The 23,369-nt window shown below is 30.6% G+C and overlaps 1 protein-coding gene across 1 annotated transcript in view; it reads right to left on the minus strand.

Moving 5' to 3' along the window:
- Positions 1–4,073: 4,073 nt before the first annotated feature.
- The window catches only part of LOC101891014 (neurogenic locus protein delta), a 32,990-nt gene continuing 13,694 nt past the window's right edge, over positions 4,074–23,369 (minus strand). The window contains exons 3-6 of the mRNA XM_011294885.3: positions 20,997–21,063; positions 16,404–16,652; positions 12,495–12,549; positions 4,074–7,087 (exon numbers count right to left, since the gene is read on the minus strand). Of these exons, the coding sequence (XP_011293187.1) occupies positions 5,290–7,087; positions 12,495–12,549; positions 16,404–16,652; positions 20,997–21,063 (2,169 nt within the window). The 3' untranslated portion in view covers positions 4,074–5,289. The remainder of the gene's footprint in view (positions 7,088–12,494; positions 12,550–16,403; positions 16,653–20,996; positions 21,064–23,369) is intronic.

Here is a 23,369-nt window from a genome sequence, read left to right on the forward strand (position 1 = left end):
GTCCTTGAAAAATATTTTTAAAAAAACCACGTTTGTTGGTAGTCCTTGAAAAAATATTTATAAAAAATCCACGTTTGTTGGTAGTCCTTGAAAAATATTTTTAAAAAATCAACGTTTGTTGGTAATCCTTGAAAATATTTTTAAAAAATCCACGTTTGTTGGTAGTCCTTGAAAAATATTTTTAAAAAATCCACGTTTGTTGGTAGTCCTGGAAAAAATATTTTAAGAATCCACGTTTATAGGTAGTCATTGAAAAAATATTTTAAGAATCCACGTTTGTTGGTAGTCATTGAAAAAATATTTTAAGAATCCACGTTTGTTGGTAGTCCTTGAAAAAATATTTTTTAAATAACCACGTTTTTTGTTAGTCCTTGAAAAAACATTTAAAAATCCATTTCTGTGGTCCTTGAAACAAGTATTTTTAAAAAATCAACGATTGAGGATAGTCCTTGAAACAACTATTTTTAAAAAATCCACGTTTGTGGGTAGTCCTTGAAAAATATATAAAAAATTCAATTTTTGCAGTCCTTGAAACAAGTATTTTTAAAAAATCCACGTTTGTGGGTAGTCCTTGAAAAATATATAAAAAATTCAATTTTTGCAGTCCTTGAAACAAGTTGTTTTAAAAAATCCACATTTGTTGGTAGTCCTTGAAAAAATATTTTTAAAAAATCCATGTTTGTTGGCAGTCCATGAAAAAATATTAAAAAAAAAACGTTTTTTTTTTGTTAGTCCTTGAAAAAATATTTTTAAAAAATCCACGTTTGTTGGTAGTCTCTGAAAAATTATTTTTAAAAAATCCACGTTTGTTGGTAGTCTCTGAAAAATTATTTTTAACAAATCCACGTTTGTTGGTAATCCTTGAAGAAATATTTTTAAAAATCCAAGTTTATAAAAAATCGATGTATGACCGAAGTCCTTAAAAAGTTTTTGTTTAAATATCGTCCATTTTCCAAATTTCTTCATAAACATTAATATTTTGTAGTTATTCCCTCACACCCCCATTCCTCGAGTAAATAAAAAAGATTTTACATTTTCATTTCATAAAAATTATATTTCTTTATTTCATTTATATTGTTTTCTTCACTATCATTTTTTCATATATTTTTTGTTTTTTTCTTATTTTATTTGTCTTTTGTTAAATACATCTTTTTGTTTATACATTTAAAATTTAAGACTAAAAAAATATTTTTCGTTTATTTATATATATATATTTCTATGTATATTATTTGTTTTTTAAATATATATTGTAGACTTATATCAAAATTAAAGGAGATACATACATACAATTTCTGTTTGTTTCTTTGCTAATTTTACACGATATGTTTTGTGTGTTTATTTTAATAAAGTATATTTCGGGGGAGACTTTTTATTTTAAAAATAATAACATATAATTAATTAAGAAATAATAAAAAATAGATTTAAAAAAATAAAAGTTTTAAAAAATAATGTCATTAAAATTTATAAAAAAAAATATTTAACATAATTAAAAATTCAACAATAAAAATGTAATATTAAAAAAAAATAAAACATAATTCTCAATTTTTTCACATTTGTATAATCAAGGTTATTTTTTTTTAGTTTTTTACATAAGTTTATTTGTATATTTTTTATTTCTACTGAGGAACATTTTCATTTTTTATTTACAAAGATTTTTCACATTCTAAAATAACATTTTAATTTTCATTATTCCTTTTTCTTCTGAGATCATTTGCCTTTTTGAAATAATATTAAAAAAAAAACTAAATATTTTGACTTGTGTTGAAGCTGTAGGGGAATTTAGAAATGGTTTGATGGCTTGGAAAATAGATTCTGTAACTTTATAAAAAAATTGAGAAAATCTCAAACCCGAAGAATGCCTGTTCGAATTCCTGAATTATGATTCCCGAATAATTGGATGTGAGCTGATGACAACTTCTCCAAACAATTCTGTAGTTTTATTGGTGCGAATCCTGGCTAATTGTAGTTTGTAAATTTTCCCGACATGTGGCGTTTCATTTTAGGCATATGACGTCGATTTATGGTTTTGATATATCATATGTCCCAACTTCACTATGATATCATATTTAATTTACTTATAAGGAAGTTAAGACGAAGCTGATGGAAATCAAACTAATAGAAGGACCTCACATGCATATTTTGAAACGCCACCTATTGGACAAAATATAATACACTAAAATTAGTCAAGATCCGAAGCACAAATCGCCTAATTACTTGGAGAAATTATTATCCTTGCCGGATCGAGTTTGTTTTGAGGCTGTACCCAGCAATCAGACTTACCCCAGAATACATGACAGAAAAAAATTTGACCATTTTCAAAATGGGTTTCAACTGGGCCAACGACCCGTAATAGACTTGATTCATTATCAACCAAGGACTTTTAACTCGGCATCTTAGGCTTTCAATTAATGCAAGATGGAGAAGCCGTATGCCATTTTTATTAACATTTCCAAACAGACCCTAAAAGTAGACATCACAAAACTATTTTTTATTGAAATCATATGTTTGCTCTAAAAATATTCAACCACAAGATATAGAGCAGCAACAAAATTCAAACCGAAATTGGGGAAATTTGGAGATGGAGAGACCTCAGCGATATTCCGTAAAGATTTCTCTCCGAAATTCTTGGAAAATTTTGATATGCATCAACTTTTAAGGACTTCATTCCAGGACCTCTCAAGATAAAGGATGCTAGATAAAGGACGTTAACAACAACAACCTCAAATCTCCATTAGAAGGAACTTTCTCATGCTAATCGCATTAAAATTTCCCAACAGCCCCTAAAAGTAGGCATCATAAGACAATTTTTCCGCAGTCATATGTTTGTTGTCAAAAGTATTCGCCCACAAGAAATTTGTGCTGAAAGATGACAGAACAGAAAGGAAAAACACTTTTAGCTAAAATAATCAATTCTTTAAAAAAAACCATACAATTCAATCCATTTAAAAAAGACCGGCATTTGGAAAATGGCAGAGCATTTTTTAAATTACCAAGCATTAACAATCCTATTCCAACGAAGGGCGCCAACAGCTACAACAACCTCAAATTCCAGAGGATGAAACTTACTCGTGCTAATTGTATTAACATTTCCCAATAGCCCCTAAAAGTAGACATCATAATACAGTTTTGTTTTTAGTGCAATCATATGTTTGTTGTCAAAAATATTCGCCCAAAATAAATTAATTTTAAGCTGAATGGAAAATACTTTTAATAAAATTTCCCAAAAAAAATTAAAAAGAAAAAATCCTTCAGACACGGCGGAAATAATTAAAAAAAAAAGTTTTTATAAAAAACAGTCATCCGAAAAATTGACAAAGAATTCGGATATATATCGGAGAGGCAGAGGCACAAATCTAAGGTCCGTTATTTGATTTGTTGGGTATTTAGTGTGAGAAAATATACCCTCAATCTGACAAATAAAAGTCTCTGATTCTTATGAGACACAGAGAAAGTCTGAAGTCCCCCAGGGATTATGAGGGTTAAGTGGGTAATCAAATACCTCCAGGAGTTCTTATTCCAAAAGCGATTGTATTTTCCCAAGGCATTATAAAGAGATCTCCAAAATCAATTTCCCCAACCAAAAATATTCGGAAGATGTTTGCCTTTCAGAACCCATCAATCCAAAAAAAAAATTACCCCAAATTCCCATGAAATTATTTCAGCTTCAATATTTTCGGTTTATCGTAAAATAAAAAGAATTTTGTGTTTTTTTTTTTACAAATTTTTTCAATATAAAATTTATTATTTTTTGTTGGTTTTTTTTCAATGTTTTTTTATGTCGGTATTTTTTGTATAGAAATTTCAAACAAAATAGTAAATAAAAAAATTATAAAAATAATATGAGAATCGATCACTATTTTTAGAGAAAGAGAGCACAAAAAATAATAGATGGATGGATGGAGAAAAAATTTTGCAGGATTTTTTTCCAAAATGTCTTTTTTCTGTTTTTCGGTTTGTTTTGCGGTTTTGTTTACTATAAAATATAATTCGTTTGTTTGTTTTAAATTAAACTATAAAGAAAAAAAATATCTTAAAAAATGAACATAAAATACTAAAAAAAACTTGTTTACAAATAGAGTTCGTTTAAGGTCAAATAGTTATTTTTTGGGGTTTTTATGTTTGTTTTGTTTTTTTCCAATTCGTTTGTTTGTTTTCTATAAGCTAAACTTAAAATAATTAATAGTAGTTTATATATATATATAGTTATATTTATAATTATTAAAACTAATATTTACATTTTTTTTCAAATGCTCTTTGCACAAAAAAGAGCCGAAAAAACACTTAAAAAAGCTAAATAAAAATAATTTTTGTGGGGGAAAGGAGGGGAGGAAATATATTTTATAAAAAATATATTAATTTGTTGGGGTAGGGAGGGAGGTTTAGGGGTTTAAGGAATACCCAATATTTCTATATATACAAAAAAATATTTTAGAATTTTTTATAAATTTCGAACATGCGTCAAGTGGTGAGTGGTGAGAAGAGGAAGGAAGGAAGGAAGGGAAATAGTTTTGGTTTTAAAGGGGAAAGATTAAAAAGCCTTGTCTTTTTGAGTTGAATTGGGGGTTTTTTGGTATTTCAAAGAGTCAATATAAATTTACATAAAAAATCAGCTTCAAAATCTTTGGAAAGTTTTAGAAAGAGAGAATGGAGTGGGGTGGAAATTCAAATTCGTAGCAGTTTAAGTAAAAAGTATAGTAAAAAGGAATGTGAGTGTGAGTGTTAAGGAGAAAAATTCTTGAGAATAAATCTTGTTGTTACACTTAATAAACATTTTTTCCATTTGTTGTTTTTTTGTAAGAATAATTAGTTTTAGTTTTTGTTTTTTTTATACACAATTGTTAGAGTTTAATATTTTTTCATATAAATCAGTCCATGTTTCTTTAAACTTATATAAAAAAGTAGTATAGCAGGCTTTTTGTTATAAACACAAATGTGGAAAAGAGAGAGAGAGAAAGGAGAGTGTTGGGGGAAAAATGAAAAGAAAAACTATTTCTTGAGGTCTGTTTTGTATTAGGTCTTTTGGATAGAGAGAGCAGGAAAAAAATAAGTTTTTATGAGTTATTATTTTGTTTGGATGTGGTTGGTGAGAGTGTGTGTGTGATAATTATTTAAAAAAAATTAAACACATATTTTATAAAAATATTCAACAGCGCTTGGTTTCCTTAAATCATCTTCATCATCTTCATCGTTTCATTTCTTTTCTTCATTAAAACTTTACACCTAAATAAATTTGTTGTTTTGCCTACATTTTGTTTTTCCTAAGAGTGTGTGTGTGTGTGTGCTTGTGTCTTATATATGAGGAGTACCACATACTATGGATCTTTGGCCTGACGTCGCCACACTGGCTGCTGAACTTGAGGCAGCCGCCCCACAACTACCGGCCACACCCTGGGCCGCCAATGATGGCCATCTCTGAGAACAATAGGCACTTTCGCCCAAAACTGAGATCCGTTTGCCCTCACCGGCAGCACCAGACGAGGAGCTACCACCGGCAGCTCCATAATCTTTGGTTGGTGCATGTGTGGCATTGCTATTGGCAACGGCAGCGCCACCACCAACAGCACCCATTAGTTGGGAGGCTCTGTGCATAAGGGAGGGATCAGTGTTCAACTGCTTTTGGGACTTGGCCCTTTGCAATGGCTGAATCTGGCCAACACCACAAAATTCCGAATTGGCATTGTTATCGGCAGCATAGTTAGACATGGCTCCACCATACAGGGAGGTGTTCATCAGACAGTCGTCAGTGGAACCCGAACTGGCAATGTTGTTGACCGATTTATCCCAGGTATTTTTAATGATGTTGGGATTGGAGTTATGGAAAGTCAGACCGGAACTGCTACCTCTCTTTACACCCAAGGCGGCAACGGCAACACTGGACAAACCCCCGGTATTGTGATGGAGTGTGGCAACGGCATTTTGTTCATTTTGCTTACGGGCCTCAGCATCATCCTTTTCCTGATCACGTCGGCGTTTACGTTTCATGCAGAACACAACACAGGCAGCAATGACGGCCACCAAAGGCATGGCAACGGAGAGTATGGCAATCAATATCACCTGGCCGCTGGTAAGGCCATCACTTCTTGGCTTGGCCTGGGTGGTGGCCTCATATTGGCGGGCATCATAGGTGGCCGAGGCATAGGACTCTTCATCACACTGGGGACCACGGAAACCTTGGGCACAAACACATTCAAAATAGTTGACACGATTCATACAGGTACCACCATTGTGACAGGGCGATGAACTGCACTCATCAATGTCGACAGAGCAATCTTTGCCAGTGAAACCAGGACGACAGGTGCATTCGTAATCGTTGTTCAAATTCTTGCAGGTACCACCATTGGCACAAGGTTTGATCAGGCACAAATCAACTTTTTCGGTACACAAAGAACCCAAATAGCCAGGAACACATTGACATCTAAATTGGTTGACCATATCAATGCAGGTGCCGCCATTGTGACAGGGATTGCCTTGGCATTCGTCAATGTTCTCTTCGCACAGGGAACCGGTAAAGCCACTGGGACATTGACATTTGTGGGAGCCATTTGAGCCTACGGAACAGGTACCACCATTTTGACAAGGATTTGAGGCACAGGTATCGGTATGGACTTCACACATGGAACCGCTATAGCCGTTGGGGCACTCACATTGGAAACCTTTGGTGGTATCACGACAAGCACCATGGACACAGGGATTATCGGCACAGGTGATGACTTTTTCCTCGCACAAACGTCCAGCCCAGCCTTTCTTGCACTCACATTTGTAGCCACGTTTTGAGCCATCTTCGATACAGGTACCGGAGTTTTGACAGGGATTTACTTCGGCACAGGAGTTGATTTCAAATTCACAATCTTGTCCTTGGAAACCGGGTGGGCAGTCACAGGTGTAAAGGCCTTCGCCAGTGTTATGGCAGATACCATTGTTGCGGCAGGGTTTGTGGTTGGTGCAGTAGTTGAGATCTTGATTGCAGTATAGGCCACCCCAGCCTTCGTTGCAGATACATTCCCAGGGATTGGAGCATGTTCCATGGATGCAGCCAGGATGGACTTGGCATTCGTTGCACAATGGTCCCTTCCAGCCAGATTGACAACTGTAAAGAGAGAAGGAGAGAAAAGAGAGAGAAAATTAGTAAAATTTTAGTAAATCGTGAAATTAAAAAAGGAGAGAAGAAATAGAGGAAATGAAAAAAGAGAACCTAAGAAGTTATGGGAAATTTCCGTTTTCTGTGAGAGAGTGTGGGCTACTCCCCCACCTCTTAAAAGAAAAAAGAGATCCGTTTGTTGTTGTTTTTGCTTCATAATTTTTAATTAAGACATGAGTGTGCAGAAATGTGAGTTTTAAGAACGTTTATCAAACAAACAATGTCTGTGGCCATGCAACCGCCACCACCATCACCATCAGGCCGGCTATGCCCGGCCCGGTTCGGCCTGGCCATTTGAGTATGAGACAGCGAATGTTTTGCAAATGCATTTTTGTGCAATAAATAATGAATGAACAAATGACACACAGCTCGGAGTTGTTGGATGAACACGGCTTTGGTATGGACAGACAGACCGACAGCTGAGCTAAGCTGACTGGTTTCTGGTTTAAACCATCCCATATATGTACGTTTGAATGTGTGTGAGTGGAGGAGACATTAAATTAATCGTGAGAAATAATTTGCAAAAATGGTCACATATTGAAATAATAAAAATAACAACAACAATGATAGCTTTTCATAAGCCAGAAAGAAAATAAAAAAAAATAAATGGGACAAGAATAAAAAATAAACTTTTTTTTCCAATTTTTCAAGAGAAAAAGTACAAACTGAAAATTGAAGAAATTTTTTTGAGCAAAAAAGGTGGCCCAAAAATTTTTTTTTTTCAATTTTAAATTTTCTTTATTTTTGAAACACTACGCGTGTCTGCAGCCTTAACAAACCCCAATTCGTTAAGCTTTATTAAACAAAAAGCCACTGGACACACAATAAATAATCATAACTTGCCTCACATTTTTGACCATCATTTATTTTTTCACACACTTTGGTCATGGCCCCCGGGGGTGTTTACTCATAGCTTTTTCTTGGTGAGTATTGATTTTTGTTGCTGTTGTTGTTGTATTATGACTTTAATGAACCATTTGAAATTTGTTTAGCAAAAGAAAACCCAAAGCCTTGGTTTTTAATGAAGTGATCTTGTTAAAAGGAAGGTTTTTGAAAACTAAAAAAAAAAATTGGAAATAATTTGCAATACTTTCAAATTGTGTCAAATGTATCAAATTGAAGATCTACTTTTTGAAAATTGATAAAAAATACATGAATAATTGATTTTGATATAGAGCGCTATGCTTTGATGTTGAAATTGGAAGGGCAGAAATATAAAATTAAAAAAAAAATAAACAAAAAAATATATCTCAAAAATAATGTGTCTATTCAAAAAAAAAAAAAAATAAATAAATAAATAAATAAATAATTATAAATATAATAATAATAATAATAATAATAATAATAATAATAATAATAATAATAATAATAATAATAATGATAAAAATAATAATAATAATTATAATAATAAAATTATGTGGAAATTACAAGGGTAAAAATATAGAATTAAAAAAAGAAAATAAACAAAAAAAATATCTCAAAAAAACTGTGTCATTTCAAAAAAAAAAATAAAATAATAATAGTAATAATAATAATAATAATAATAATAATAATAATAATAATAATAATAATAATAATAAAATAATAATAATAATAATAATAATAATAATAATAATAATAATAATAATAATAATAATAATAATAAAAATAATAAAAATAATAATAATAATAATAAAATTATGTGGAAATTACAATGGCAAAAATATAGAATTAAAAAAAGAAAATAAACAAAAAAATATCAGAAAAAATATGTCTTCAAAAAAAAAAAAATAATAATAATAAATATAATAATAATAAAATAATAATTAAATAATAATATTAATATAAATGAATATAATAATAATAATTTTTAAAATAAAATCTTTAATGATGTTTTTTTTTTGAAAACTAATTTGTGTATTAAAATGTCTTGGTACTTAAAAATTAAATATTTAATTTAAAATTCATTTTTACAATTTTTATGCTTTTTTATATTTTTATTATTCATTCTTTAATTCTTTAATTTTTTTTTAATTTTTATATTTTTTTCGTTGTATTTCTTATTTAATGTTTTTTATTTTTAATTTTTTATATTTTTATTCCATTTTGTATTTTTTTAAATGTTCTATTACTTTTTTATTTTTTTTAAATTTTTTTATTAATATTTTTAATTTTTTTATTAATATTTTTAATTTTTTTATTAATATTTTTATTTTTTTTTATTAATATTTTGTATTTGTATTTCTTTTAATGTTTTTTTATATTTTTATTCCTTTTTTATTTTATTTTTTTAATTTTTTATTACTTTTTTAAATTTTATAACTTTTCTTCTAATATTTCATAATTTTCTTTTAAATACATTTTTCAAATAATTTTTTTTAATATTTATGAAATTCTTTTGCATGATTTAATTCTTTGTTAATTATTTAAAACCAGTACCATTTGTCAAAAAATTAATAAAACTCCAATAAATATCCCCAAAACAGACCTCCGCGCCATATGCAAAACTTAAAATGTTGTTGATTATAGAAAACAGAAAAAATGATTTATGCACGATTTTAATAAGTAGCAAAAAAAACCTATTTAAGTTACTCATGTTGGCGATGAGTGTTTTGATGTCGACGACTACGACTCCGCCACAATTTGCAATGGAGGAGGAGCAGGTGTGGGGGTATATAGCTGGCGTCGCAATATGGCTAATAGTGTTGCATGAACTTTTATAAATATTGAGGATTTGTATTTCTAGATAACCAAGTTTTTTTTCAATTCTTTTTTTTTTTTTTTTTGCATATTATTATAATGCATCCAAGTTAGACAGCCAGCAAAGCACTCCTCAATATCAAAAGAAAATAGAAAAACAACAACAAGAAAAACTTTGACACACCTTATGCTGCAGTATTTAGTTTTAGTTCTCAATTTTTTTTTGTTCGCCAATCGTTCGTTGATGGTGGGGTGGGGTATTGTTTGAAAGGGCATTATGCAGTAGTAGTAGAAGACAACAACAAAAGAAAAAAGACAAGTAGCTCTAATGGAAGTTTTAAAATTGATATAAACCCCTGGAATGCAGAAGGTTTACAATTACAGGCTGCCATTTAAGCAAAAAAATGCAGCAACAAAAAATCCCATCATATTTTTACTATAAAATCATCGCTTAAAAAATATTATAATTTTTGCCAGGTGTAAAACAAAACCTTTTACTGCTGATTCAGTTCGAAAAATTATATGACGGAGAACGGTTTCAATTCCCTTTTATGATCATCTTCTACGTTTGAAAAAAAGTTTCTGGTGATCTTGATTATTTTGAGAATGTGTGCGGGTAAGGAGAGTTTGATTTGGTTGTTGCTTTTATGGTTTTTTTTTGCTGAAATCTGCAAAAATCTTGTGGTTTCCACTACTCCCAAACAAACGGAAATTACCCATTAAAAAATCCACAAAAAAAAAAAACAAAAATACTTAAATAATTTAAGCAATTTTTATTTCAGAAAATTACTGAATTACCGGGGAGAGAAAGAGAAATCAGTTGGGACACCAACAAAAAGAGAACAGGTGCCAAAACCAAATAAAACAAAAATGGATTTCTTTCATTACTCCCTTTTTTACATTACAACACGCTGACGACAGACGAAAAAGTGGTCTATTTGTTTTTGTTGTTTCTTCTGCTTCTTCTTCATTAAACGTTAAAGAATCCGCTTTTATAGGCCGGCCGCAGCCGATAGCTGGCTGCTTGTTCGTGGCCAAACTCGAAAAGTGTGGGAATGTTTTAATAATTCTACACACATAACATGTCATAAAATCAAACAACTTCACTTACATATTCGACAACAAAGCAAGACGTTTTGTTTTTGTTGTTTTTTTTTTTTTCATATGAGAAATGACAATGTCCACAACGACGACCATGGACAAGAAAGAAGCAAACGCAAGCAAGCAAGCAAATCTGATGTCACTTTTTTTTTGTTTTTGTAGATTTAGTGCATATGGTATTCAAGAAAAAAGAAGCCACGGTTGGAGCAGAGGTGGGTAATGTAGGCTTAAAATGCTGACCAAGTTGTAAAACAAAAAAAAAAAACTAAATATATTTACATTAAGTGGTGCTACTATGCCGTTGTAATTTTTAATGGTTTATAAGTTAATATTTAAATATAAGCAAAAAGGGGCAAAGAGATACAGTGGTAGGGGGGAGTAAGAAAACAATAAAATATATAAATATTAAAAAAATAAACAATTAAAAGAAAATAAAAAAATAAAAAAAAATTAAAATTAAAAAAATAAAAATAAACATAAAAAAATAAAAATAAAAAAATATTTATAAAATAAAAACATTTAAACAAAAATATATAAAAAATTGTAATACTATTAAAAATAAATATTTAATTGTTTTTTTATTGATTTTTAGTTGTTTCTTAATAATTTTTTATATTTTATTTATTTTTAATTATTTTTTTACTACATATTTTTGATTATTTTTTTAATTTTTTGTGTTTTTTTTTAATTTTATTTATTTTTTTAATTTTGTATTTATTTTTATTTATTTTTTACTATTATATTTTTTTATATAACTTGTTATTTATTTTTAACTTTTTATATATATTTTTTTAATTTTGTATTTTTTTAATTTATTTTTATATTTTTTTTATTTTTTTTTTGTTTTTTTTTTTTAATTTATTATATTTTTAATTTTGTTTATTTTTTAACTTTGTATTTATTTTTATTTTTATTTATTTTTTTTATTATATTTTTTTAATTTTTTTATATAATTTATTATTTATTTTTAACTTTGTATATATATTTCTTTTTAATTTTGTATTTATTTTCATTTTAATTTATTTATTATTTATTTTTATTTTTTTTTTTTTTTTGTAATTTATTATTTATTTTTAACTTTTTTATAAATTTTTTATTTCCCCTACCACTTTCTTACACCACCTTCTTATTTTGTATTTATTTATTTTTGTATTTATATTTTTGCATTTTAGTGGGAAAAAATACTTTGACCAAAGAGGAGGAGACTACTTCGACGACGACGTCAAAAATAAAATAAAAATGGTTCTGATTTTTATATGGAAAAAGAAAATGCCATAATTATGGATTTTGCATACGAAATTTCTTTGTATTAAGAATGGCCAAGAACAGCAATGACAACAACAACAACGGCAACAATTATTATTAGGTGAAGGCTCTTTGAAAAAGAGGCCCAGTCTAAAGTCAGTAGCAATAAAAATAAATTCCTAGAAATTCTGGACATTTCGGACAAATGATATTCTTGGGAATTTGGAATTTAGTTTTATGGGGGGAAGGGGGTGGGTATAAAAAAGTATATGTGAAAGGAAAATGTTGGAAGAGTTCTAAAAATTAAAGAAATAAATTTGCAAATACTTACATGCATTGATTAGGCTTATCACAGTGACCATGTTCACAACCTTTGGCACATTTGGCTGGAATTAGAAGAAATAAAAATTGAAAAATTATTAATTTGAAAAGATGAAAGATTAAGATCAAATACAAAATTATTTTTTTAATTACAAAATAAAAAAAAAAATATTTAAATATTTAAATTGAAAAAATATTTTTTTTTTAAATATTGAAACTTTTGTGGCAAAATCACAAATAAAATATTGAAAAATATTATAATAAGATATAGAAACATTTTTGGGAAAATTATAAATTAAATAAAAATTTAAAATATTAAAAATCTAAAAAAATATATTTTGTTTTAATAATTTTTTCAAATAGTGAAATGTTGTTTTCTAAAAAACTATTATTTTTTATTTTATTTATTTATTTTTTTTTTTTTTGGAAATACTAAAATATTGTTTTCTATTAAAAATCCAATTTTTTTCACGTCTTCTCAAAAATAGATTTTTTGTCCTGCTTTAAAAACCTAAAATCTCATGGTCAAAAAATTCTCAGCCTTAAAAGAAAAACACGACGCGATGCCATCATGATCTGCTTTTTGCAGGCCAGCAACAAAGGCATCAAATAATAATCATGATGATGGTGATGGCTGGCCAATATCACCCAACAACAACAACAGCAGCAGCATCAAAAATAAAACATGTTTCACAAATAACAACAACAACAAAGACCACAAAAGAATAGGCAGGCATCTGTTTAAAGCCCTTTTTAAGTTTGGCTCAAAACGTGCCAAACGTTATGAGACGACTAACGTCATCATCTCCATCCGAGTACATAATGAAGTTAGAGCCTCTTAAAGGACTGGTTGTTTGCTGGTTTCGATGGGATTTTTCATTCAAGGAATCCATGCAGAAGAAGAAGAAGAGGAAGAAAAAACAAAACCAGCTGGAAAAGTAGACACTAAAAACGTGAGACGCTAAAGATTCTTAAGAAAAATTCAGGTTTGTTGCTTTTTTTGTTGTTGTTGATGGCTTGGCAGGCAAGTTATAATTTTGGCCATGTATGGGTGAGCGCTCAGCGCAGCGAACTTTTTGTAATGCCAATAATGGTAAAATGCTTTTAATTTTTCTAGTTATTGCAGCATTATAGAAAGTGAATAGCAGACTGGTTGGGTGGGTTTTTTTCTGCATTTTCTAGAAGAAGAAGACCAGCTAAGCTGGGGTTTTTTCTAAAAAGATTCACACGCCCTCAAGGATAATGGCGGTGTTGGTGTTGAGTGAGCATGGAAGCTGCCCGCCATACCAAGAATAATGATATGTTAGGAAAATTCCCAGGAATTTTCTTCTTGGAATTTTTTTTTTCAACTTTCACTGGTAGTCCAAGCTCCGGTATTTTGAAATTATAAGGAAGAGAGAAGGGAAGTTGGGGGCACTTGAAAAAATAATTCATAATTATGTGTATGTTTATTTATTTATGAGAGACAATTGAAAATCAAATTAAATGAGTCAACAAAAAAGAAACCAAACTCAATATTTTGAAAAAAATAAATTAAATCACAATTAAGAATGAATATTCAAAAAAAGATCAATGGATTCAATGAACAAATATTGAAGAAAATCATTTGTCATCCCAGAGTTTATTTTTCTATTGAATTTTGGTAGGAAAACTGGTTTGAAGTTCAAAAACAATCAATCGATACCCATATTGAGATTTTTTTTTTTTAAGGTGTTCACCCAAAACTTGAGCGGCGAAAAAAAATTTATCATAAATTAAACAAAGTAGTTACCGCTCGCATTTGAGGAGCAGCAGTCGTCAGCAGCATAAATGAGATTTATGGTGTGTGAGAAAATTTTGTTGGTGGGGAGTTTTGAAATTCCCCTTCTCCAAAGCCATGTCTCTCGAGGCCCTTTTTTCCAAGTTAGAAATTTGAAAAATCATAAAGAGGCAAACAAAAAGCGGCTGCATCCGTTTAAGAAAAAAAAAAAAAAGAAGAAAAAAATACCAAAAAACAATAGCAGAACAAAAGAGCTCCGCTACCATTCAAACATTTGTTAAATGATGTTTAAGCAGAGTATCCAAACAGCCAGCCAGCCAGCCAGCAAAGCAATAACAACAATTCCAACAAAGAAGAAAAAAAAAATAAAACAAAACCAAAAAGGAGAACCTTGGCTTCAAGCAAGCTGAAGCAGGCTGGATGGCTGGATATGCAAGCAAAGCCTGTTATACCAACATCCATGTGGATGTTCTTTTTTTGGTATTGGCTCTTCTGGCTGTAAAGGAGGAGAGTAGACACACTCGCGCACACACACACACGAAAAAAACAGATACTTTGGAGTTTTAGTACAAAAATCTTCCCACGCCCGTATTAGGGCATTTAAAGGGTATGATGGATGTGGTGGGGCGGGGGAGAGGCAACAACAGAACATCAACATCAGCAGGTAAAATATGCCTTGAAATCACAAAAAAAAAAGAGACGGAGAAGAAGAAAACCAATACATTACAGTAGTTTCCTGGCCACCAATACAGCAGCAGAAGCAACGACAGCAGCAGCCGTGGCCATGGTCGCCGCAGCACTTTGTTAGTGTAATGAATTCTTAAACTCCTCCAAAAAGGATGGTGAATCGATGGATGGATGGATTTGTGTGCGTGGTGTTTTTTTCTTCTTCTTTATCTTGCCTTAAAACAAAAGCCAAAGATCTTTAAGAGAAACAAATCTTTTGGGTTCTTTTTTTGTTGTTGTGTGATGGGCTCTTAAATACCTGTTTATGAAAAGGAAGTATGTGTTTATCTTCAGCAAATACAACAAAAGAGGGAAGATGTGTGTGTGACAGGAACCCCAAATTTTTTATCTCTCAAAAAAACCTCCAAGGATGACGGATGTTGTTCAATCAAGCACAAACAAATGGTGAAGGATATAAAAACACAATTTTTTCTGAAGGAGTGTCTTTTTTTGGAGAATTCCCAAAATGGGGAAAAAATTTTCAAATTTGGGGATTTTGAAAATTAAGTGGAATTAATATAGAAGAATAACAAGGAATTCAAAATAACATAACATTTTTGAAAAAAAAAATTTTTTTTTTTTGAAAAATCCCCAAAAGTGGGGAAAAAATTCCAAAATGGGGAATTCTGAAAATATGAAAAATATCTAAAAAAATATCAGAAAAACTATCAAAAAATAATGCTAATTTATTGCTTTAGAAACAAAATTACTTTTTTTGGAGAATTCCTAAAATGGGGACATAATCCCAAAACTTGGAGATTTTAGAAATGGAATTAAAATACATAATTTAACAGTTTCTATTTTCAAAATCATAAAAATATAGCGTAAAAACGTTAATTATAAGAAGAAATTGAGAAAATAATTATTTTCAGTATTCGATCAAAAATTTTACATCTTTCAAATTTATATTTATATTTTTCAAAATTCGACCAAAAGTGAACATTTCCCAATATTTTTCAATTTAAAATTTTTTAAATAATATTTGAAAAATTTGAAATCCATAAAAAATCTTGTTCAAATGTTATTACAACATGAATATTAATTAAAAGACAATCTTTCAAAATACGACCAAATATGAAAAATTGTAAAATTTATTTTAAATTTCAAATATTTTTAATTAAAAAAAATTTAAATTCGCAAAATCATAAAAAAGATGTTGTTAAAAAATTATTAATTCCGTAAATTTTTAAGAAAAAATATTTTTCAAAATTCGACCAAAAATTGAAAAAAGTCCAATTTTTTAAATTTCAATTTTTTTAATTAAAAAAATGTTTAAAAAGGTAACAAAACTTGTTAATTTTCTCAAATTGAAAAAAAAAATAATTTTTTACCATTTTCAAAATTCGACCAAAAATGAAAAAGACCCAAAAATTTTTCTAATTTTTTATAAAATATGTTATTAATTTTTAAAGTTTTGTTCTTTCCAATACTTACGTTTCACACAATAATCTCCCGTCCAGCCGGACAAACAAATAATTTCACCAGTTTCGGAGCATGTATAGTGGCCAAATTGATCATTACGGGGACGACACAAATCGGCACAGCCCGAACCATAATAGTGTGGATCACAGGTAACACGAAAATCATATTCCAACCAGGTATATTGAGATTCGGATTTTTTGCTCTCCCAGTCGGGGGATACTTCCAAGACTTGTTGCACCGATATGCGTTGTATCAGTACACCTGAAAAAAGAAGAAAGAGATTAGTTTTGATAAGAAAAATGAAAAATAAATTCCCATGGTATTCATGAAGATTAATTATAAACATTAGAGTGGTGAAAAAAAAAAAAAACAAGAAGAAGAAAGATGAGGGTCAAAAGCAGCAGCAACAAAAAAGGAGGCTGGTCTTGAAAAATTTCAGGCCCAAAAGCAAAAGAAAAAAAAAAACAAATACAGGTAAATGCAAGTTAAGAAGGTGTTCTGAAGAAAAAACAACAAGAAATGTTTAAAAAAAAACTAACTCTGAAGAAAAAAAGAGGAAGGGGGGCTAAAAATTTATGTCAAAACTTCCATTGAAGGGCTTTGTTCTGGATTTTCAAATTAATATTCCATTGACCATTGAATTGCTGTTGTTGTTATTATTGTTATTTGTTTTGTTACATTTAATTCCATGAACGTACTTCAAACACACTCTAAGCACACGTACCGCCACTGTCGCCGCCGCCACCGCTGCCAAAGCACAGACGGTCAGTCCAATGAATGGTGCTGGTGGCCGGCCATTGGATCAGCATAAAAAAATACCTATGCTGGAAAACTTTTGTATGGCTTACAATTTGCAACAGCAGTAATAAAAAAATTGTTGTACAAAAAAAACCAACCACACATATTTTGTTGTTGTTTTTGTGTTTTTTGGTTGAACAAACGATCGACAACAACATCACAAAAAAAACTGATCGTCGTCTTCGTCTTTACAACGCTTGTATAACATTCAATATTCAGGTGTTGTTGATTATATTTTGAATGTATGCGGGGAGAGGGGGCTCTGCTAACATCTCAAACTCAGCTTAACTCTCCTTAAAAACTACAAAAACAACAATCATGATGCCAATATAACTTGCCATGGTCTATAAAGTAAATTGCAGGTGCATGACTGACTGACTGGCTGGTTGGCTGCTTGGTTGCATGTGGCAGGCATGTGGGGTATTGAGACGACCAAGACAACGATGATGATGGCGTATAAGATCCCAAAAGCGAAAATGAAAATAACAACAACAAAAAATGAGCAGAAAACGCAAAAACAAAGAACCCAACATAAATCTCCCGCAATGTTCAGCAGCAACACCAACAATATTATCGGCTCGCATACTTATGATGTTCAACGAACTATACGAAAAAAAAAACAACAACTCAGACAAACAAGAGCCTAAAAACGAAGGCAATAACTGATAATGTTGCATATGCTCTTTGCCGAGTTTTGTTTATAAAAAAATGATGGTGGTGGTGGAAGAGGAACAAAAAAAAAATAATAATAATAATAAAAATTAAACCATGAAGAAATGTAAATTTTTTCAAAAGACCAAAAACAAAAACTTTAAAATTTAAAACTTTTCAAAAGGGAAGTGGCCAGTTTTGGCCGGAAATGAGCTCCTAAGACTTTAAAATGTTTAAAAATACCCAAATTTTAAATTTTTCCCCAGAAACAAAAATTTCCCTTCAAGGGAAATTCTCTCAAAATACCCAGAACATTTTTTCTTTGCTATTTTCTGGATGTAGGACCATAGAGCTTACAGAAAATCATGTTGAGGAAAATTTCCCTAAAAATTCCCCAAATGGGAAATTTTGAGTTTTTGCCGGAAATGCATTCCTGATGTCTTAAAACCTTAAAAAATACCCAAATTTAAAATTTTTGCCTCAAAACAAAAATTTCCCTTCGAGGGAAATTTTCTCAAAGTGCTGGGAACTATTTTTCTTTGCTATTTTTGGGATGTAGGACCATAGAGGTGAACAAAAATGGGGTTAAAAAAAATTTCCCTAAAAATTTCCCAAAAGGGAAATTTTGAGTTATTAACGGAAATGCATTCCTGATGTCTTTAAACCTTGAGAAATACCAAAATTTTAATTTTTGCAGCAAAAATTTCCCTTTGAGGGAAATTTTCTCAAAATGCCCAGAAAAAATTTTCTTTGACATTTTTGGCCTCTACAATGAAGTAGTAACATGAAAATCAGGTTTAGAAAAATTTCCCAAAAATTTTCCTTTTGGGAATTTTTCAAAAATATTGGAAAATTTGCTTAAAAATTTTATTATAATTTTTTTGCCAAACTTTAATTCCTCAAGAACTTTTAAATGTGGTCTCTGGCCGACCACACAACGCCACAAAATCTATGGAATTCCAGCAATGTTGGTTTTTCGGATTGGAAATCATATAAAAATTTTCTATTTTACCTTACAAACAAGTTTTGTGGTAGATTTTTCGTTGTCAATTTTTGTTGGTGTTGTTGTTTTCTTTAAATGTCCAACTTAAAGATTAACTAATGGCTTAAATTCTATAAACCACCTGTTGAAGCTGGCTGGCTGGTTGGGTTGCAGAAGGCAGGCGACAGGCGGCCACAACCAGTAAAGCCATGCAACCAACCAACTCGACTAGTGACAAAATTTTTTTGTTTGAAAAAGACCTAGGCAACATGTTGCCTGCAACGACGACGGCTTCGACAACGACGACCATTAACATTTATGTGCGTTTTTAGTGGAAAATCAACAATTTTGCGTGGCATTTTTCTGCTAAAATTTTTTATTGTTATTGGGTGCTCCACCAACTCCATGGACCCGGTTGTGTGTGCCCAATTCAATTGAATTGGCTTTTGGGTTTTGCGTTTGGCTTTGTGGTATGACAGGTTATTAGAAAACTTACAATCTCTGTTTGTTTGTTGGTTTTATCATTGGATTTGCAATTTTTTTTGCAGTTTCGAATGCAAAACATTAACGCACTTCTTTCCACTTTGGCTAGGTGTGAGTGCGTGTGTGTGTGATTTTTTAACAAGGAAAAGCGTTAGAAAACTAATTATAAAAAGTTGTTTGAAATGACAAGTTGAACATTAAGATTAAAGCGACAGGCCAACATTTTTGCTGAGAGAGAGAAGAGGGAGGAGGAGGAGGGGGAAAATAATTAGGCTATGGAAAATTTGTTTTAAGATAAACCCTAAATTCCTTTTTCATGGCATTGGAAGGAAGAGAATTTTTGGGATTCTCAGGAAACAAAAAAAAAATCACCTAAAACTTGTTGCACACCAATGATGTTGGACAGGCGTAAACTTGCAAGGCAGCTTCGAAACAAATAAGGGGGAATGGAAAAACAACGTCGACCGATTGTCCACCAAAAAATGATTGGCCACAAAACGAAAGACTTAAGCAACAAACCTGTATGCTAAGCATAGCCAGCCACACCACCATCATCCATGCCCTCTTCTTCTTCCTTGGTTGCTTTTTATGTGATGTGATTTAGATAATGCTGGATTGCTGAGATGGTGGCGTTGTTAAGCAGACGACCCGACCCTCTTCGAGCAAAAGTATGCGGGAGATCCAGCCAGCCAGCAAACAACACGAAAAACGTTTAAAATAAATGAAATTAATCCTTGACAACATGTAGAACAACAACAAAAATGGAAGATTTACAGCAACAACAACAAAATTGCATTACATCAACTGTTGAGATAACAAATCTGGCAGAGGATGTAAAAAAGGGAGAAAATTTATAAGCTTCAGCTCAGCAGGAGTACTGGCAGGCCGGAATGGAAGGCAAAAAGGGAAGGGAACAATTAAATATTTTTCAGAGGGAAAAAATTCAAAATATTTTCAAAAAAAAAAAAAAATTGAGAAAAATTAAAAAAAAAATATTAAAAAAAAATATAAAAAAATATAAAAAAAATATAAAAAAAATAATTTAAAATATTTTCAATTTATTTTTTTAAATTTTCATTTAATTCAATATTTTTCAGAGAGAAAAAAATCAAAATATTTAAAAAAAAATTCAAAATATTTTTAAATTTTTTTTTTTTTTAATTTTCCAATACTCGTTTTAATTTTTTTCTTTGTCTTGAAGGAAAATTTTTATTTTTCAAAGGAAATGTGTTCTTTGGAAATCCAAGAATAAAAATTGAAATTTAAATGTTTTTGTTGTTGTCGTCTGTTTTTTTTTTTTTTTTTGTATTTTTAGTTTTTTTTTTTTCTTCTAAATGAAATCAGATCAAACCCCGAAATGGGATATTTTGAACCTTGGCCAAGCAGAAAACACAATACTAGGCCGGAAATTTACCAGCAAACAAAAGAAGTAGAAAAACGAAGAATGGGGAGGATAAAACTGAAAACAAAATAAGACACAAGTGTCAACTAAAAAAAAAACCATATCACATTACAACACCAAAGAACGGCCATAGAAGGAGAGGAGACAGAAGAGAAACAAGGCGGGCAACATACCCTTGGCCAAAAAAAACCGGCTTATGAAAGGAAGCAGGATATGGGTTTTATGGTGACCCGGAAAAAGGATATAATAACCATAACAAGGATTATTGTTATTAACAAAATATACTTACTGCTTGAACGAGCATTTGCGGTATTGTTGGTGTCATGCAAAGCCTCCACGATTAAGGTAAAAGTACCCTGTAAAGAAATGAAAAAAAAGAAGAAAAAATTAAGTTTACAAATTACAAATAAATTTCAAAACAAAAAATTAAATTTATGGAAATTTTTGTTATTTTTCTTAACGCCTTCAAAGCGAAAAAACCAAACGAGAAGACAAAACAACAAATATTACAAAATACAAAATAACACCCACACACACAGTCACTTACTCTGAATGAGAAAAAATGCAATAGAAGACGAGATGGTAGTAGCTATGATGCGCAGGCGCAGCAGCCAACCAGCCATCGATCGTCATATTGTGGATTTTAAATGCAAATGAATAGGCAACAACAAAAGACAACAACAGACAAAGCTTTATGGCTCTAGCGCGCCCTCAATTCACACTTGATTACAGAGAGTAATAGAAAACTATAGAGGAGTCTAGTATCCCCCCACCATACCCTCCTAGCAATGCAACCAGCCAGCCAGCCATCTGTCTTGGGTGTGTGTGTGTGTTTGAAAGTCTAAGTTATGCATGTGAATCTATTTGGACACAAAGATGACACCATATAGCGCGCAAAACCAGACCCCGGTGGAGAGGTGGCTGGCTTAAGCTTGGCAATAAATAATACAATTGAAAGACAAAACACAAAAAATAGCAATAAAAAATGCAGAGGTGTTTGGTAAAAGTTTTGTCTGTTGTAAACAGCTTACATTTAGCTAATGACAAATTTATCGGGGGAGAAAAAAAACGAAAACGAGGAGAGAAGATATGAAGCTGCTTAGGAAAAACTTTCGTTTTCCATTACGAAAACGAGGCTTTTTTTTGTTAAAATGCCAATCGCGAGTGTGGGTTGCAATTTAAAGGTGGAGGAGGGAACAAGTTTCGTTTTCGTTTTTTTTTTTTTCAACGAAGAAGAAACAAAATTTTAATGTGAAAAAATATGAACAAAAACATAATAATTAAATATTTTGACAAATAATTCGGAAAAATCCATCAATTTTTTTTTCAAAATCCTAAAGGAAACTTTTTTATTTTTGCTTGAAAAGTATTGTTTTTTTTTTTTTTTTTTTTTTTTTTTTTTTTTTTTTTTTTTTTTTGAGTTCCTCATGCCAAAATAAACAATTTTAAACAAAAATTTCAATTTGGGTATTTTTTCCCCAGTTTGGGAATTGTTAAGATTTTGATAGGAAATACATATTCAAAGCCCTGGAAGCCTGAAAACCTGAAAAAACGTTGAATTTCCGTGAAAAATTATTAATCCCCCAAAAAAAATGAAAATCCGACCAAAATGTTTTATTTTAAAGGAAAATTTTAAATTTTTTTTGGCAGAAATTTCTTATTTAAATTTGTTTTGAGTTCGCAAGGCAAAAATAAACAACTTTCTATAAAAATTTCAATTTGGGGATTTTTTCCCCAGTTGGGGATTTTTGATTTCCATTTTGGGAATTTCTAATTTTTGTCCGAAATAAATTTCTAAACCCATAAAAGCTTAGAAACTACAGATTTTCCCACTTTCTTTAACAAATAAGTAATTCCACCAAAGAAAATTGTTGAAAATCCGACCAAAATGTGGAGCATAACTAAAAAATCACAATATTTAAGACTGCAATTTTCAAATTTAAATTTTTTCTGAGTCCCTCATGCAATTCCAGGCAATTTTATGTAAAATTTTGGACTTGGGGATTTTTACCCCAGTGAGGGAATTTCTGCTCTCATTTTCGGAATTCATTCCCCAGTCTCAATTTTTTTAAATTTTGTAAAAAAAATAATTTTAAATGATAAATAAGTCAAAAATTTTCAAATTGAAAATCCCCCTTCCTGGAAATTTTCACTTCCCCTCAAAAAAAGTGGGACCATAAATTTAAATTGTCATTTTTAATAGTTTCTTTTTTTGCTACTTTGTATTGTAATTGTCACAAGTTGAGGAGGAAGACTCTGGAATACATATATGTAGTATATGACAATAAAAAAATAGCATAAAGAAAATAAAGACAACAAAACAGAAAACTATTTCCTTTCGTTCGGCATGAGTTAAATTTCTTTAAAAAGAACTTGAACCTGAACGAAGTTGAAAAGAATTGAAAAAAAAAAAAACTCCCCCTGTTTTCATTTTTTTGGAACAGCACGTGTTTTTCGTACTTGCTGTAATGGAACATGCAGCATGATCTCTAGTATGATGTGGTTCCCCCCGTGCACGGTTTGCCAGCCATGCAATTAAAGAAAACGATCATTGTGTCTAGGAGACGAAGAACCAAAAGAAGGCGTAAAGAGGGGAGGGAGAGTGTATATTCTTTGTTCCGATGATAATGGCAGGCAACAAAATAACTTTACTTTGATGAAA

Source organism: Musca domestica, unplaced genomic scaffold, assembly GCF_030504385.1.
Source record: "Musca domestica strain aabys unplaced genomic scaffold, Musca_domestica.polishedcontigs.V.1.1 24, whole genome shotgun sequence".
NCBI lineage: Eukaryota > Metazoa > Arthropoda > Insecta > Diptera > Muscidae > Musca > Musca domestica.